This window comes from Trichosurus vulpecula, chromosome 4 (assembly GCF_011100635.1).
Source record: "Trichosurus vulpecula isolate mTriVul1 chromosome 4, mTriVul1.pri, whole genome shotgun sequence".
Taxonomy (NCBI): Eukaryota; Metazoa; Chordata; class Mammalia; order Diprotodontia; family Phalangeridae; genus Trichosurus; species Trichosurus vulpecula.
In genome coordinates, this window is record NC_050576.1 from 132,660,109 (window position 1) to 132,675,948 (window position 15,840).

Consider the following 15,840-nt stretch of genomic DNA (forward strand, 5'->3'; position numbering starts at 1 on the left):
TCAACAGTATTACTTTCACCTTTAACATGTTTGCTCTGGAAGGTAAACCTAGAAACTCAATTGTCAGTTTGGGCCACCTAATATCTCTGAAAAGTATTTTGAGTAAAAAGTGGTAGAATTTGACTTTAATTTTAATTGATGAATAAAATGGCATAACAACATGCTTTCCCCAAACCAATAACACTTACCCTCACATGGCCTTCATATGCTGTTCCAACTCCTTTTTGTGGGTCTATTCCCAGGGGGGCTTTTGTTTGTTCAGGAGGAATTGGGCAAAATGCTGGAGCTTTGTCCGCACAGGTAACATGACATGAGAATCCACATACTTAGAAGAAAAAAAAGAAATGTGATTTTTTTTTGATAGTTGACTGATTAATTTAACCAGCAAATATTTACTACATTCCTAGTATGTGCAAGACACTGTCCTAAGTACATTCTCACATCTGTTTTTAGCTTGATAATTTTTAATGATTTGTTAATTAATGGTTTTCTGAAAATAGTATATTTGTTTATTAATAAGAAATTCAATGTTACTTACAAGAAGTGGGTGATAATATTCCTACTACCGTAATGACATTTATCACACATCTGATTAAAGTGATTGACAAGCATATATTTTAAAAAGCTAAAATCTAAAATGACCCCCAAGTCATGTAAACCTCAGATTTATATGACCTATTCATGCCTGACACACTTAGGAAAAAGGAAAAAAAAACCAACTATTCCTTCATAAGAATGTAAATTCCATCATAGAAATGTATACATTAAGAGTGAATTTAACATAAAAATCAGTGATGCAGTTTTGTCATCCACAATATCTTATGTAATTTACTTTATCTACAAATGAGTCCTAAAGCAGAACTTTCTTAGAAATTAATTTAGAATCAAAAGAAAGAAGATACACAAAGAGAATCCTTTTGTGTCTTTTCACTGTGAACTAAATATGAAGAATAAACATAACACAAAAAGGATTATCATTTTTAAATAATCTGCATTCTGAGCTCTTTACCATAGACAGTGGGAACATAACACATGCTTCGGTAAGGTTTTTAATTGTTTATTCCTTTTTGTTTTTAATTTAAAAAAATTCTGGTTCTTTCTATTTTTCCCCAGGCTGGAAGTGCAGGGGCTACTCCTGGGCTTGATCCTGCTACTAACTGGCAGAGCAGTTTTGATTTGCTGTTTCCAACTCAGGGAAGTATGCTCCTCCTTACTCAAACTGGTAGCCTCCTGGCTCCTGATGGCTCACCATGTCAATGCTGAACTTAACTGCCTGATGCAGCTCAGAACTCATGAGCTCAAGATAGCCACCAGACTCTCAGTAATTACAAATGCATGTGCTACCACAATGGACTTAATAGATAATTTCTAGCCTGGCAGCATCCTTTTCAGTAATGTACGATGTACAGAGTTGTGAAAGTCTGAGCACGTAGTAGGTGCTTAATAAATATCTGTTAACTGACTGAATATTATAAGTAAAAGCTTAGGCCATAATTTATCTGAATTAGAACAGTTGAAAGTCAGTAACAATTACTGTGGCTGTTATGAGGTGTCAATATCACCACAATGTGTAGGTAACATTTAAAGAAAGAGAGTGTTGTAAAGAGCTGTCTGAAATGTACTTTATAATATTACGAAATGAATAATTTTTCTTCTACTGAATTCTATTATAATTTTAGAGGTATCCCTAAGAGAAAAAAACTGACCTTAACGCCAATAAATTTTATCTAATGCCAAAGGGTTATTCACTGGACTTTGATAAGCAATGAAAAATCTCTAACATAAAATCATTTATAAAAACATTTTGTGGTATAGTGAAAAATACTTAGTCCACCTGAATGTGTATTGTGGTATGCCCTTTTAAAGTTACACTCAAAAGGAACATTAAAAAGATCAGAGGAAAACTTTCATTTTTTATGTCATAAAGGCATGTGGCTTCTGAACTATGAATTCTTTCCATTGGTGTTAAGAAACAGGAAATGAAACATAACCCTTAGAGAATTCTTAGTTATCAATAATTATCTTTCCATTTTCCTAATTATACAAATAGATTAAAACATGTTTATTCAGCAAATTGCTGATTGTTTCCAAAATTTCTGAACTGCAAAAGAAAAATAAATGATTTAAGCAAAAATCAGTATCTTTAGGATTTTAGCAGAATAAAATTGCTTGAATAATACTCTGAGCTATAAATATGAATCTAAATTTCCATTTTCCCCCCCTCTTCATTCTTACCTTCACAAGCACAGCCCTGTCTTATCAAACCAACCATCAGAGATGTGCATTGATTACATTTCGTAGGAGTGTTAAACGATTTTACTACAAACTGGTGGGCCTTCGGCTACAAAGCAAATGGATAAAAGCATGGACAGTTATTTTGTGATAAGGTAATTGCATATTTTCTTACATTATTTTCTTATGTAGAAATATAATGTGTTTATCTCCTTAGCATGCTCATCTACATGGGCAAGTCATTTAGTGTTCTAAGTAATTCTCCAAGACTAAAAGTTGCAAAAAAAGGTGCCAACCTGCATCAGTGGCAGGAGTTTCCATTTGGAAGTTCCTTATATATCAATTAAATCATAGGTCTAGTCTCTATCCCTATTATATCCTAGATATAACTGGGTCATATATTATTCATAGTATCCCAGGAAAATTGTGAATTCTTCTTTAATATGGTCTTGGAAATTAAAGAAAGAATGTTGAAAGTTTCAAAATTAAGGTGATAAGTGAATTCTATTCTCTTCTCTCTAGCATATAATCCATGTACCAACAAAAGCAGTAAAAAGTAAGGAAGGTGTAGCTTTCCTCTTCTTTCCAGAGAGACTTTAATCTTGGGGCAGATGATAATTTTGGAAAGGCTATGGGGGAGGGGGAGGGGAAGGGCATAAATATTTACACAGTATTGATTATATGCCAGGCACTGTGCTTGGAGGGTTTTTTTTAAAAAAACAGATAATGCTCTCATTAGATCCTCACAACAACTCTGCAGTGCTATTATCAGCCCCAATTTAAAGATGAGGAAACTAAGGCAAACAACAGTTAACAGTTTTGGAAAGCAGATTTGAACCCAGGTCTTCCTGACTGCAGGCCTGGTGCTCTGCACACTGTGCCACCAGATGCCTCCACGAGAGGCACTAGCCTTGTGTCATTCACTCTGGATATCTCTCTTTATACTGAAAATTGCAGGTGATGGAACTAAAGGCATCCTTCAGACTACCTTGTCCAAGCTGCTCATTTTAGAAACAAGGAAGCTAATAGAGGGAGGAGTGAGATCAGTGAGGAAGTGACGAGGCACGGACTACAACTTCTTTTTTCTGACTTTCAGCTTGGTACCCTTTCCACAACAACACACTGCTTTCAAATCCATATCTGGGCCAAAGTTTGAGATGAGTTTATGACTTGTTATTCAAAAGAATTAGTGGAAAGGATATCAGGCTACATAAGACATGGTTATGTCATGCTCATAAGCTAAAGTGAAAATGATAATTATATGAATAACACAACTTTAGATATTGTCTGGTTAACATCACAAATACCTTTCATTTTTATCCTTCATATTAAGCACATTACAATCGTTTACATCTTATTAAGTTAAGAAACTTGAAGCAAACCAAATTAACCTCTTTCAACTATCCAAAAATTTTCTACATGCAAAGTTTAAAGGAAATTTATAAACTTATCAGAAACTGACTAAAACTTTAAAAATATCAATTAAACTGTCCAAGGAAAAATATTTCATTTATTTGCATTTCTGTGAATGAGAAGATAATGCATCCTTGAAATAAAAGTAGTAGAGGTATATGAATAAATAAGATTGAACTACAAAACAATTCTACACAATGTCCAAGAAATCACTTCACATACTCATTATTTTTAGGTCTACTCAAAAAACTAGAGCTCTAATTCAGACTTCTATGGTTGGGGGTAAAAATTCAGACTATTTTGTCAGATTACTCTTAAGATGCAGGTGAATAATGTATTCATAGTTATTAGTGTTACTGGAAAAGATACACTCTTCCATTCATTTTACTGAATCCATTAGAAGATAATACAATGAAAGATTTTGATTGTATCAATTTTTCTATAACACAACCTAATTTTTATACACTGAGAGTGGGTGCTATAGAAAAATACATACAAATAATTATTCAAGTTCATTATTTCCTTCCTTTTGGTCATAACACTGCTCTTTAGTATTCCTGTCAAATCGTGAATGGGAACCAAAAAATTAAAATAGGTCAACATGTCCCACTGCTCAGGAGCTTCAATAAACAGTATGATATTAGAGGCTATTAAAGCTAGGATAATTTAGTTTTGAAGATTACATAGTACTTTAGTACTTCTGAGAAGGGGCTAAAACTTCCAAAATCAAGAAAGTCAGAAAGAAGAATTCTTTTTCTATTTTAGGAATTCTTGGGCCTTTGGTTCTCTGTGAATAAGAGTAAATAAGTAAGATTAGAAACATTCAGTAGAACCTTTGAGGATAAGAAATTACTCCTTGCTCCCTTTTCTGGAACTTCAAAGTTTTGCCATGGGTAAATATGATTTTACTGTTGATAGATAGATACACTTTATGGGATTTTCACTTTTAATCTACCCCCTTTGAAAATACTACAGAATTTCTTTATAAGTATTTGAAATGACCAAGTCCCCCCTCTCTCTTATATTAATCAAACACAGCCATACTGAATAAAACAAAAAAGAATAATCTACCACAAATTTTCAGTGAAATGCATATCCTTTTACTGCTAGCAGTGTTTATTACCATAGTCAAGAGAGATAAATTAAACTAGCATTGTTCTCTGCTACAACATGAGGAGATCTAAGACACTTTAAAACAGTAACTTCAAAAAAACAAGAAACAAGCAACTCAATCCATTCTTTCCTACAACTTATGTGTGTGAAATTGTTCTGCTTCAAAAAGACAGTCTGAATAGGTTTGCTAGGAGCTTTACTGTACTGTAGGGAGACCAGCAGTAAAGATGGCAGTAACTGTAGAAGTTGGAAGAAATCTATTCCCATTTTTTAGGGAAACAGGAAGTTTATGAATAGACTGCCTACCTTAGGTGCAGAGATACCAGATCCAATATATGCTGATCTCATTGTTGGTGTGTGAGTTGAACGTGGAGGGTGGTCTGGAACCTGAATTCAAGAGAAAAAAGGGATATAAATGTCTTGAGAAAGTGCATCCATTTCAAACATCACTAGATTAAACCAAAGCAAATAAAGCTAAAAAATCTCAGGCAAGGCAAACTTTACGCTAATTAGTATAATAAAAACTGAGTAAAGCTTCAATTAATAAAATATATTTACATATTTTAGGTTTATGTATATACTTTCAAAATTCATAAATAAATTTGTTCATTATGCAAAACTTGCTTAAATCTGGAAATACAAAAAAATTATTTGCAAAAGAAAAGCCATAAAAATAGAACTGAAAAGATATCAAATGTAGTCTACATGAAGTGGTAGATGGTAATTTTTAGTTCTGGTTTGCACTTGCTATTAAGGCATTAAGCCGTAATGCTTTATAAAAGGCTTTTTAACAGATTCACAGGTACAGCAATAACTGATATTTCAATAATCAACTTTTAAATCAAGAACTCTTAAATTCACATTAGTGAACTTAAAAAATATATTTTGTTAACTATTTTAATATAAATAATTTTCTTTGTAATTCTGTGCATTTAGAAACATGATTTTGAGAAGGGATCCACAGCCTTCACCAGACTAACTGCCAAAGGGGTGTAGGATACAAAAAAAGTTAAACTGTCCCATTCTAAGCTGAGGCAAATAACTACTTGACTTAGACATGAATAATGATTTCACAGGTTTGGCAATGTGTGTAAAGATAAATATAATCTAAAAACTTACTGGAATGATAAAAGAATCAGTGGCCATTTGGTATAGGAATTAATGTATTCACGGGAAAATTTGTCACAAGCAGAGGAGTTAAATCAATACATTACCAGGGTTTTAAATTATTTTAATCCCCTACATTTCTTCATTATTTAGTTATACAAAATGCAAGACCTCTTTCTCAGTTGTGGGGTGGATAATGTCCTTGAACAGAAGGAGCTAATGATTTTCTTGTCTGCTACGTGGGGGGCCAGGGTGTTTGAAAGAGAGGCTGCTTATTAAGTGGTGGATATGGAAGTCAAGAGACATGAGGAAGGGCCTCTGGCTTGGATAGCATGGTGAGAAGGAAGCAGACAGAGAGAAATGGGTAATGATTATAAGAGGTCCAGGCTAGTTAGAGAGAATACTGAATTCTTAAGAAAAAACAGAACACATCTTTTTGCCTTTGTTATTGTATACTACAGCAGATGAAAAAGTTGTTGTGTTTGTAGGCTGAAAAATGGAATTGTGGATCTCCTCAAGCTTATTTGACACCTTCTATTCTGGAGTTAGCCTCAATTTAGTTTCAACTGGTTTTAATTAGAAACTATCTGGGGAAATACTTTGAACCCAGATCAGAATTTAACAGATAAAAAGCTGAATGTGGGATACTATATTAATTATAGAATAAGCAAAACACAAATGAAAAAATATGCTAACGTTATAACCCAAATAACAGAAGCCCTGGATTGTTTATTGTTTTGCAAAGCTTTCACAAAATCTTTATAAGACTAAGGCATGGCTATAATATATATTGTATAGTTTCCCAAATTTACTTTTCCTTACTAGAACTCTAAATCCAACCCTGGAACCATGGAATAAAATCCTACTTGAATTGATAAGAGAGGACAAGAGAAGATTAAGACAAACAAGAGATAATGTGCATCTTTCGGTTTCAATAATATAGACAAAGGTGTAATCTGTGCTGTTTTAAAAAACTTATTAAAGAATTGATTTTAGTTAAGAGAGTAAACTGGCTTGCTGAGTAAAACCCTCTGGTCACATCAGGAACTACTGCAGCTGTTTTCTGCATAACTTGAACAAGGGACTGGTTGACTGTTCTAGTAAGAAATGAGTATTTTATAGCCAGGAGTGACTTGGTAACTGCATTTAAAAGGCTTTTAATTACATATGCTATTGAGTTTGGGTTGAAATTTGAAAAGTTAAATCAAAAGTATGAAAATTTCACTTGACAATCATACTACAGCACTAGTATCTTATAATCTAATGTTCCTACTTATTTCCTCTATTTTTCATCCTCTCACAGGTAATATTGCTAGACTGTAATTAGTAAGTTAAAATACAGCTGATCTGGGAGGGTTTGTCTTCAGAGACAATTACCTTATTTGATTTTTCTCACCTATCTGCACTACTGATAAATTATATTGGACTACGAAGTCTAAATGCCTTTGCTGTGCTATATAGTATAGGTAAAATAAAGATAAATTTCACTTTTTTTATAATGGGATTGTTACTGTTTCTGGTCACAAGTTAAAGGTCAGGGGACAGAGCAGCCCCAGAGAGGTACCTCAATTGGTTCAATGTCACTAGCTGTGGAAGGAGACCTGGACCTTGACTGGAGGTGAGCCTTGACCTCCTCATCCCGTGAAGTAGGGTTAGACAACGTAAAGTTCTCAACTGAATCAATCTAGGAAAACAAGTCAGGGGGAAAAAAAACCCAAGAAGTCACTTTTAACAATTCATTGCTCTTAGCAATATTAAGTCATGATCATGATAGTGTTTCTTAAGAAATGACAACAAAACTATAATTTTAGTATTTTTTAGGGATGTTTCAGAAAATATAATCATAACTCTAAGTTTGTAATAAAAAAAGCATGTGAAGTACACCAATTGAGCAGGCAACACTTCCCCAACTAGTACCACTGATTTGTTAGTTCAGCATTACTACTGCATTGTTTATAGGGGTACCCCGCATAGAATTTTTGCTGACATCTAGAGAAATTTAGCTCATGAACAAATGCAGAATATGTAATAAAGAAATGCACTGAAAATTGGATACTGTACTACATTTTAAACAGAACTGATAGAAACCCAACCAACATCTCATAGTTCAAACTGTGTTCATTCTGTAGCATCAGAATTGTTGGCACTGGCAGCAAAAGATACATTCCTTAGGAACTTTAGCAACTGACAAGAATGCTTTGGGTTGAAGTTCAGTATATAAAACCCTCCAGGGGATAAATTAATATTATGACTTTTATGGTTTAGTTATTTTTTCAATTTATCAGGAATAAATTAAAAAATGAAAATTATATGTTTACAAAGTAAAAATTAATTTTAGGGCAGTCACTTTTAATGATAAGAGAATGAAAATTGATTGATCCAGAATTGAATGATAAATACAATAAATGTGATTAGTGAAGTCTAAAGCAAAATGCTATTATTACCCGAGATTTGTAAACTTGTTCAATTCATGTTTCTGCCTTTAGCTCAAAGCAACCGTGGGCATATAGCTTCAACTTAATGTCTAGTATCTTGTTTTGAAGGCTGGAATATATTTTTCTTTAGATGATTTTTGTGATAGACTTTAACACCACTATGTTCAAAGTATAGGTAATGCTTGATTATCTACACAAAGACACATAGTAGTATGAATAATAAATATAGGCTTTGAAATTGATTTTTGGTACTTTGAGTATGGTGTTGCTGACATCCCGGAAAGTCACATTAATTCAAAATAATTCAGCCCAATTATGAGGACCTTTGAAGACCTTTACTAAAGTCCTACTCTGATATCTCAGCCTGGTATGGAGGTGAATCGGCATTGTTGAAGGTACTGTAATGAAAACTAAACTCTATCAGGTCCTATACCAAATTGAAAAGACTTTGGGTACATGCCTAGTCACAGTGCATAAGTCTATAATCAAAGGGCTAGTCTAGCAAATTTCAAAGAGGCTCACTACCAGATTAGTCCCAGAGTGATGACTTTTTTGGTCAAGACAATTCTCAAAGACCTTTTAGTAACTCATTCAACAGCTGCAATTTGTGTCAGAGAAGAGAATACTAAAAGAAATTAAATCACTAGTTGTTCAAATAGTGAGGCATGAAGATATCTTTAAGAAGCTACAATGCTTTCCTATCACTTACTGGAATCCAGAGCTCCAACTCTTCTACAAATTACTTTTCCCCTGTTTCCTGATCCTTCTCCAGACTTTTCTCTTTCCTTTACTAATATTCTTTTATACTATGTACGCTCATCTCATTACTGAAATTTTACCTCTTTTACACTAATGTATGCATATCACTTCCTTTAAGACACTATCTGATCTTCCCTAATGTCAATTTATATTAACTTCCCTTGCCTTTTGTTAGCTATGTTGTTTTTTAAAAATTTCCTTATATTCTCCATTTAGTACTTGTATATTTGTCTTGTCTTCCTAATTACAATGCAACTTCTTAAAGAAAAAGGCCATATCATCTTTTTTTCAACATTCCTCACACGATCCAGTACAGTGCAATTCAGATAGCAACTGTCTAACCAAAACCTGTTTAATAAATTAAATGAATTTGGAAGCCATTCAACTTCCTGGTTCTGTAAACTATTCAATCTTCTCATTCCCTAACTAAATGCCTTGTGATGAAGTATATTTAATTTAATACAACACATATATATATATTGAGCTGCCAGAGCTATACTCTTCCAAACTGGACCTCAAGAGACCTAGTTGGAAATAGCTAAGTGCTTTAGCTCTAAACTTCTTGGGATGATACTTCTTTACCAAATCATTTTTTTCATTCTACTGTTGATGCTGTTCCTGTTCCATCTTCTAAATGGACCTCTACAAATCATGCTGGAGAGGAGCTAAGGCATGTAGTTTATGGTCCAGTTCCCTTGGACCATGCATACATGTTCATTTTTATTCTAGCTGTTTTTCTCCTTCTTGCCTATGAACTGATACCTTAATCCTTTTACTTCTTGCTCTGAAAATGATAATAAAATCAACATTGCACTATTGTACTACTCCAGTGAGTTCCCAAATTAAAACACCTTTCTTGACCACCATCCCATAAGGTATTATCTACCCCTATTAGAATGTAAACCTCCTGATGGCAGGGATTGCCTACCTTTCTTATTTTTATTCCCAGAGCACTTAATAAATGCTTCTTAATTCATTCATTCAACACCTTTCAGAAGGATAAAAAACTGAAATTCAAGCTTAAACTTAACAGCTTCTTTCTGGACCATACATTTATTGTAGGTGGGCAATATAGAGAAACTTTATAATTACTAAAGGGATTTTCTTGGTGGAAAACATGGACTGGAAGTAGTTAGACCAATGGGTCAAATATAATAAAATGAAATTTTATAGGAATCAATTTATAGCAATGTCTTATATTTGCATTCAACTGTATCAACTCCCCAAGTACCAGATATGGTTAGACAGTTGTTTACTTTAGGAAAAGATTCAGAGGTACTAAAAGTTCAATGTGTCTACTGTACAATATGCAGACAAAAATTGTTATGCAATCTTATGCTATGTTAAGCAAGGCTTAGTATCTGGGACTTCGGAGATAAGGGTTCTGATAGTCTCTATCATGGTCAGATGACATCTAGAATTCTTTGTTTCATTCTGGACATCACATTTGAGGAAGGTTATTGATAAGCTATTGAGCATGCAGAATAAGGAGATGAAGCTGGTAAAGGACATTAAATTCACATTATATGAGAACCAACTGAAAATTTGTGTTTAATTTTCAAAAGAGAAGTCATATATGAGTATGGGGAATATGATAATTATTTGCAAGTTTTTGAAGGACTATCATGTAGAAGAGGAATTAGACTTGTTCTGCTTGCTCTTAGAAGAAAAGAACTAAGAGTAATGGAGGAAAGTAGAGGTAAATTTAGTTCAATTAGAAAAACCAATTTCTTAATAACTAGACTAGAGCTCTCCAAAAGTGGAATGGGCTGCCTTATAAGGCTAGGGGTTGCTCTCTCTTGTAGTTTTCAAACAAAAGATGACTGACTATTTGTTGGGGGTGTTGTTGAAAGCCAGGCATAGCTTTAGACTAGGTGGCTTTTGAGGCACCTTCAAACAGAGATTCGGAGAGGGAGGAATAATTCTTGTAATTATTAAACTAAAAATTAAGAATGTAGAAATGTATCTTTACACAATACCAAGGCAATTAAGAGATAAGACAGAGGAAGAATTAATGGGAAAGCCAAGGAATTCACAGAAGCCAATATTCAAAAAGGAGAAGTAATAACACTCAAGGCCCCAGATACTGTTCTACAAATACAAAGAAGATGGTTAAAGACCAAAGTAAATCAGAGACCTTGATACAAGAAAGTAAACTAAGCCTCACAGGTATCACTAAGACTTGTAGGGAAAATGACTTGTGAATAGAATATGGCAATATTTTAGAATATTTTTTCAAATAGTAGAATATTTTATTATTTTATCTCAAAAATAGAATATTTCTCAAAATGTTATAAAAGGATACATTAGGATAGTATCACATATCAGAGTAAAATATATTCAGTAATATTTTGATGGGATTTTACAACAAATTACCTGATTAAAAGATGAAAGAGATTATGAGTTGGAGAAATATCCTAAACCTGGCATGAAGGTATGCAAATAACAGTGATGCAGAACTTCCTTGATGGTCTTCCTCTTACATAAGAGCTATTCTTTTTCAGTAGTATCCCAGTTAGTGAATGGGCCTACTTGCTGTCTTACTTTGCTAAAAAGAAAGGAACTTGCCTTATGAGCATTATGGCTTTTCTTCCTATTTTAATACTATCCTACGAATTACTGGTGAAGGTTCTCATCATCTCATTCCTGGACTATGGCAATAGCCTCCGGTTGGTTCCCTTGCCTCCAGTAGATTTCCCAATTCTAGTCCATTTTCCACTCAGCTGTCAAATTAATCTTTACAGATTACAGGTCTGACCATATCATCTCCTTATTTAATCAACTCCAGGTGCTTACTATTACTTCCAGGATCAAATATACAATCACTTTTAAAGCCTTTTAAAGTCTTCTAATACCTTATACCCCCATGTACTCTACAATCCAGTGACATTGGCTTGCTTACTGTTCCTCCCATAAGACAATCTGTCTCCAGCCTCTGGGTACTTTGAATGGCAAGTCATATTGTTCATATTCATCTCTGTCTCCTGGCTTCTCTCAAGTCTCATCTAAAGTCCTACTTTCTGCAAAAAGTCTTTTCCAGTTCTCCCAGTCACTTTCCTCTGAGAATATCCCCAATTTCAACTGTATATATCTTATTGGTACAAAGTTGTTAGCATGTCATCTCTTCCATTAGACTGTGAACTCCTTGAAAAAAAAGGGATTTTTTTTGGGGGGGGGGGACTTTCTTTGTATCCTTTAGCACGGTGCCCCTAGTAGGTAATTAATAAATGCTTCTTGACTTGACATGAAAGAAGTTCAAAGAAGGATACAGGAAACTTTTAAGCACGAGATTCTGGATGCATAAGTGAGTCCAATGAAGAGCTAAGGGGGAGCTGACTAAAGAGACCAGCGAGCCACATAAGGAGCTCACAAACCCATACAGCTTTTTAAAAGACGGATAAAGAAGATAGAAAAAAGTATAAATAATCGATGATGAATTTTTAGAAGGAGTATGTTATTCCTGTGATACTAGTGCAAAGAGAGCTAGAATAACCTGAGGCTGGCAATTCCTGCTCCAGAAAACCAGAACATTTTCTAAAGTATGTTGGAGGAGGAAGATTAAAGAAGGGATAGGAATGTTACTTAGGTAGATGGAATAATGAAAATATATGATGATGGTAAAAAGCCTGAACAATTTAATCCTTCTTTTTCATCTGTTTTCCCCTTCAAGAAGAATGATCTTTGAACCATGAAGAACAAAACAAAAATGCTTATTAGGGAATTATTAGGCCAAGATGAGCTATGTTTTAAGATAATCAATGAGTTGGCAGATCATCCTTGGTTTTTTATCCTTCCTTACATCTTCTGTGTCTGTCTTTAAAAAAATCTGTATGGATTTATGAGTTTCTGAGTAAGGGTTTATCCTTTTGTGGCTTATGGATCTCTGTAGTCAGCTTCCCCTTACCTCCATGCTGAGCCACTATCAGTGACCTTTAAAAGATACTGGAGAATGGGAGTACAGCAGGATTCAGGAAGGGTATATGCCCCAATTTTCCAAAAAGGAAAAATAGCCAAGTCTGAAAATTATATATCAATGAAATTTTAGTTAATAAAATTCTAGAACACAGTATTAAAGTGATAATTTATGAGTATTTAAAAAGGGAAGAATAGATAACTAAAAGCCAGTATGTCTCCACTAAGAAAAAGTAATGCCAGGCAAACTTCATTTCCTGGAAAATTAGGGGAATGTTCTAAGTACAGTCCAGAGAATCCCAAAAGTTTTGGGACATCCTGGATAATCAGATTTCAGCAAAGCATGTGACCATAAAAGAAGCAGTGACTGACATTTATAAGCATGTTAAAGTTTACAAAGTGCTTTACAACATACCTCATTAAAGCCTTACAACAACCCTGTCAGGCAGGTACTACATGTACTGCTGCTGCTGTTGCCATCATTACTAAGGCAGCTAAGTGGTGTAGTTGGTAGGGGACTCTTTTTTTTACATTATTATAAGCATACTGCATAGAGAGCTGGCCTGGAAACCAGGAAGGCCTGGGTTCAAGACTCTCTTATAATATAAGCTATGTGAATCCGGACAAATCACTTAAACTCTCAGTTACCCACTAGGCAAAATGCTGAAAAGCAGTAGGAAAAGAAAAAAGTATAGCTAATCAAAGCTGAATAACCACATCCTCAATAATAGCAGTAATTCTGAGGGAAAACTCTCTTCATAAATGTCCTAAATAACATTAGGATCATAAGACCACAGTTGAGAGGAGAATGGTCCAAGGCAAGTTGATCCTCTTATTTGATATAAAAAAAATGAGGGTCAAAGAGGTTAGTGACTTGCACAAGGCTGCGTTTTGTATAAAATAGCAGAGTAAAGATCAAAACAGTAGTACAGAAGTTAATTTCTAAAGTGTACCAAAAAATGTGAAATACTACAATTATGACCCTTGCTATTTTAGTAGCCTACAGGGGTATGATGATACTGTACCCACAATCAACACATTAAACATCAGTCTTTATGTTAGTCAGAACCTAGGGAAAGAAAAAAAATACTACTGCAATTTAACTCATGAATTCATACATCAGCAACTCCTGAAGAGCTATAGAGTTAAAAAAATAAAAAAATATTTCATGGTCTGCATGTGTTGTTACTGCTATCTGAATACGAGCAAAAGTTCTGAAAACCCATTTGTCTATTAACTATTTTTTGGTCATCAATAAAAATGATAGAAAAGAGTCACAAAGATAGATTCACATTAGATATGAAATGAACTTCTAAGACAATTCAGTGTTAAAACTATTAAGATGACTACATCAACATTATATTATACTAATATTAAAAACTAAATACTAACATTTAAGTTTTGTATAGTAAAACAAAGCCAATTCAGATCAAGCAAAGTTCAAACTTATTTTTAATTTCTTTTTTTTTAAGCAGAACTTAGTTATTTTCTAAGCATAAAAAGAAACTACCAAAAAGTGAGTATGAATATTTCTAACTTTTCTGATAGTTGAGATAAATGATGAAATCAAAATCAGAATATTAGCTAACAAATATGGGCATTTTGAAATGCTACTTTTATAGCCTAAAAAAATGAACCATTAAATATATACTTGAAATTCAGTAAGAGTAGTCCCAAAAGGTCATCTCCCATGAAAAATGTGAAAGACAACTGCAGAAATAAACTTGCAACGAAAAAATTTATTTGGGAAATTATCCTTTTATTTTCTATACACATATTCATGTAATTGGGACTGATAAAATTACTTCTTTAAATTCTGTTGTATTTACATTTTTCAGAATGTGTGCTATTTTAAAAAAATATCCCATAGGTTATTTAGCATGAAATAGTTCAAGAAATTAGGTAATGAATCAGTTGTAATAAGGTAATAAAGCCACTGATTAATGGAAAGTTATCCTCATTTTAAAAAGTACCTTTATAAGTCTCCAAAACAATGGTCCTTGAAAATACGATCATTATTAGCATTTAAGTTAATCAAACAAACAAAAACAACATGTCCCGCGTGCTAAGGGAGAAAAAATTATAATCATTTGTACAAGCAATAAATTCAATCAAAGATGTAGTAAGAGTTAATAAATGGGAAGGTACATCAAAAATAGAAGTAACTGAAGGGAAAGAAACAGTAAAAATGGAAAAGGTAATGAAATGTAATAGCAGTAAAGAGATATTGAGTGGTAAACCACCACTAATTCACAAATTAATGTAAGAGACTTCAAGGAAAAAGATACTAAAAATTAATTCTAACTTAACCAAGTCAGTTTGATATTTCTAAGACATAATCAATCAAGAATAAGGAAAAAGACCTTAATTAAAAGCCAAAATGATGGCTATTTTTCCTGAGTAATGTTTTAAGAAGTATGATATCTAAATGATAATTTTTAGAATTAGTTAACTAAGGACATTAGAAAGGGCTCCAATGGGATTTTATTAAGTTTATTTCATCAATTTAGAAATTGATTACATTGTCTTTCTGTCACTGGCTGATAGTATTGCAGGAATTCACCAAATTATCCTTGTTTATTGGGAGTTTCCAATTACTGATCCTCAGAATTTAAGAATACAGGAATAAAATATAAATGTAATTTCATATTTAAATCACTGTCTGATTTCTAGATAACAAACATTCAGGATTCCTGAAATTATATAGGTTAGTTCCTCGTAAATAATATATATATACACACACATAATTAAAGCCAGTCATCTGGAATATATAGCTTTTTCTACCAGAAAAACAATTTTAGTAGGGAACAAGTACAAATACAGATATATTTTAAATACATCTAATTTTAAGCATTTTTAAACAAGTGCT

General features: G+C 33.3%; 1 protein-coding gene across 8 annotated transcripts in view; it reads right to left on the reverse strand.

Annotated features, from left to right (window-relative positions):
• The window catches only part of CDC42BPA (CDC42 binding protein kinase alpha), a 426,736-nt gene that overhangs the window by 49,617 nt on the left and 361,279 nt on the right, over nt 1-15,840 (reverse strand). For 5 of the 8 annotated variants that reach the window (XM_036754911.1, XM_036754905.1, XM_036754909.1 and 2 more), the window contains 4 exons: nt 7,430-7,549; nt 5,065-5,145; nt 2,236-2,341; nt 189-325 (listed from right to left, as the gene is read on the reverse strand). In XM_036754911.1, the coding sequence (XP_036610806.1) occupies nt 189-325; nt 2,236-2,341; nt 5,065-5,145; nt 7,430-7,549 (444 nt within the window). The remainder of the gene's footprint in view (nt 1-188; nt 326-2,235; nt 2,342-5,064; nt 5,146-7,429; nt 7,550-15,840) is intronic. The other 3 variants (XM_036754912.1, XM_036754907.1, XM_036754906.1) reach the window with 1 other exon arrangement.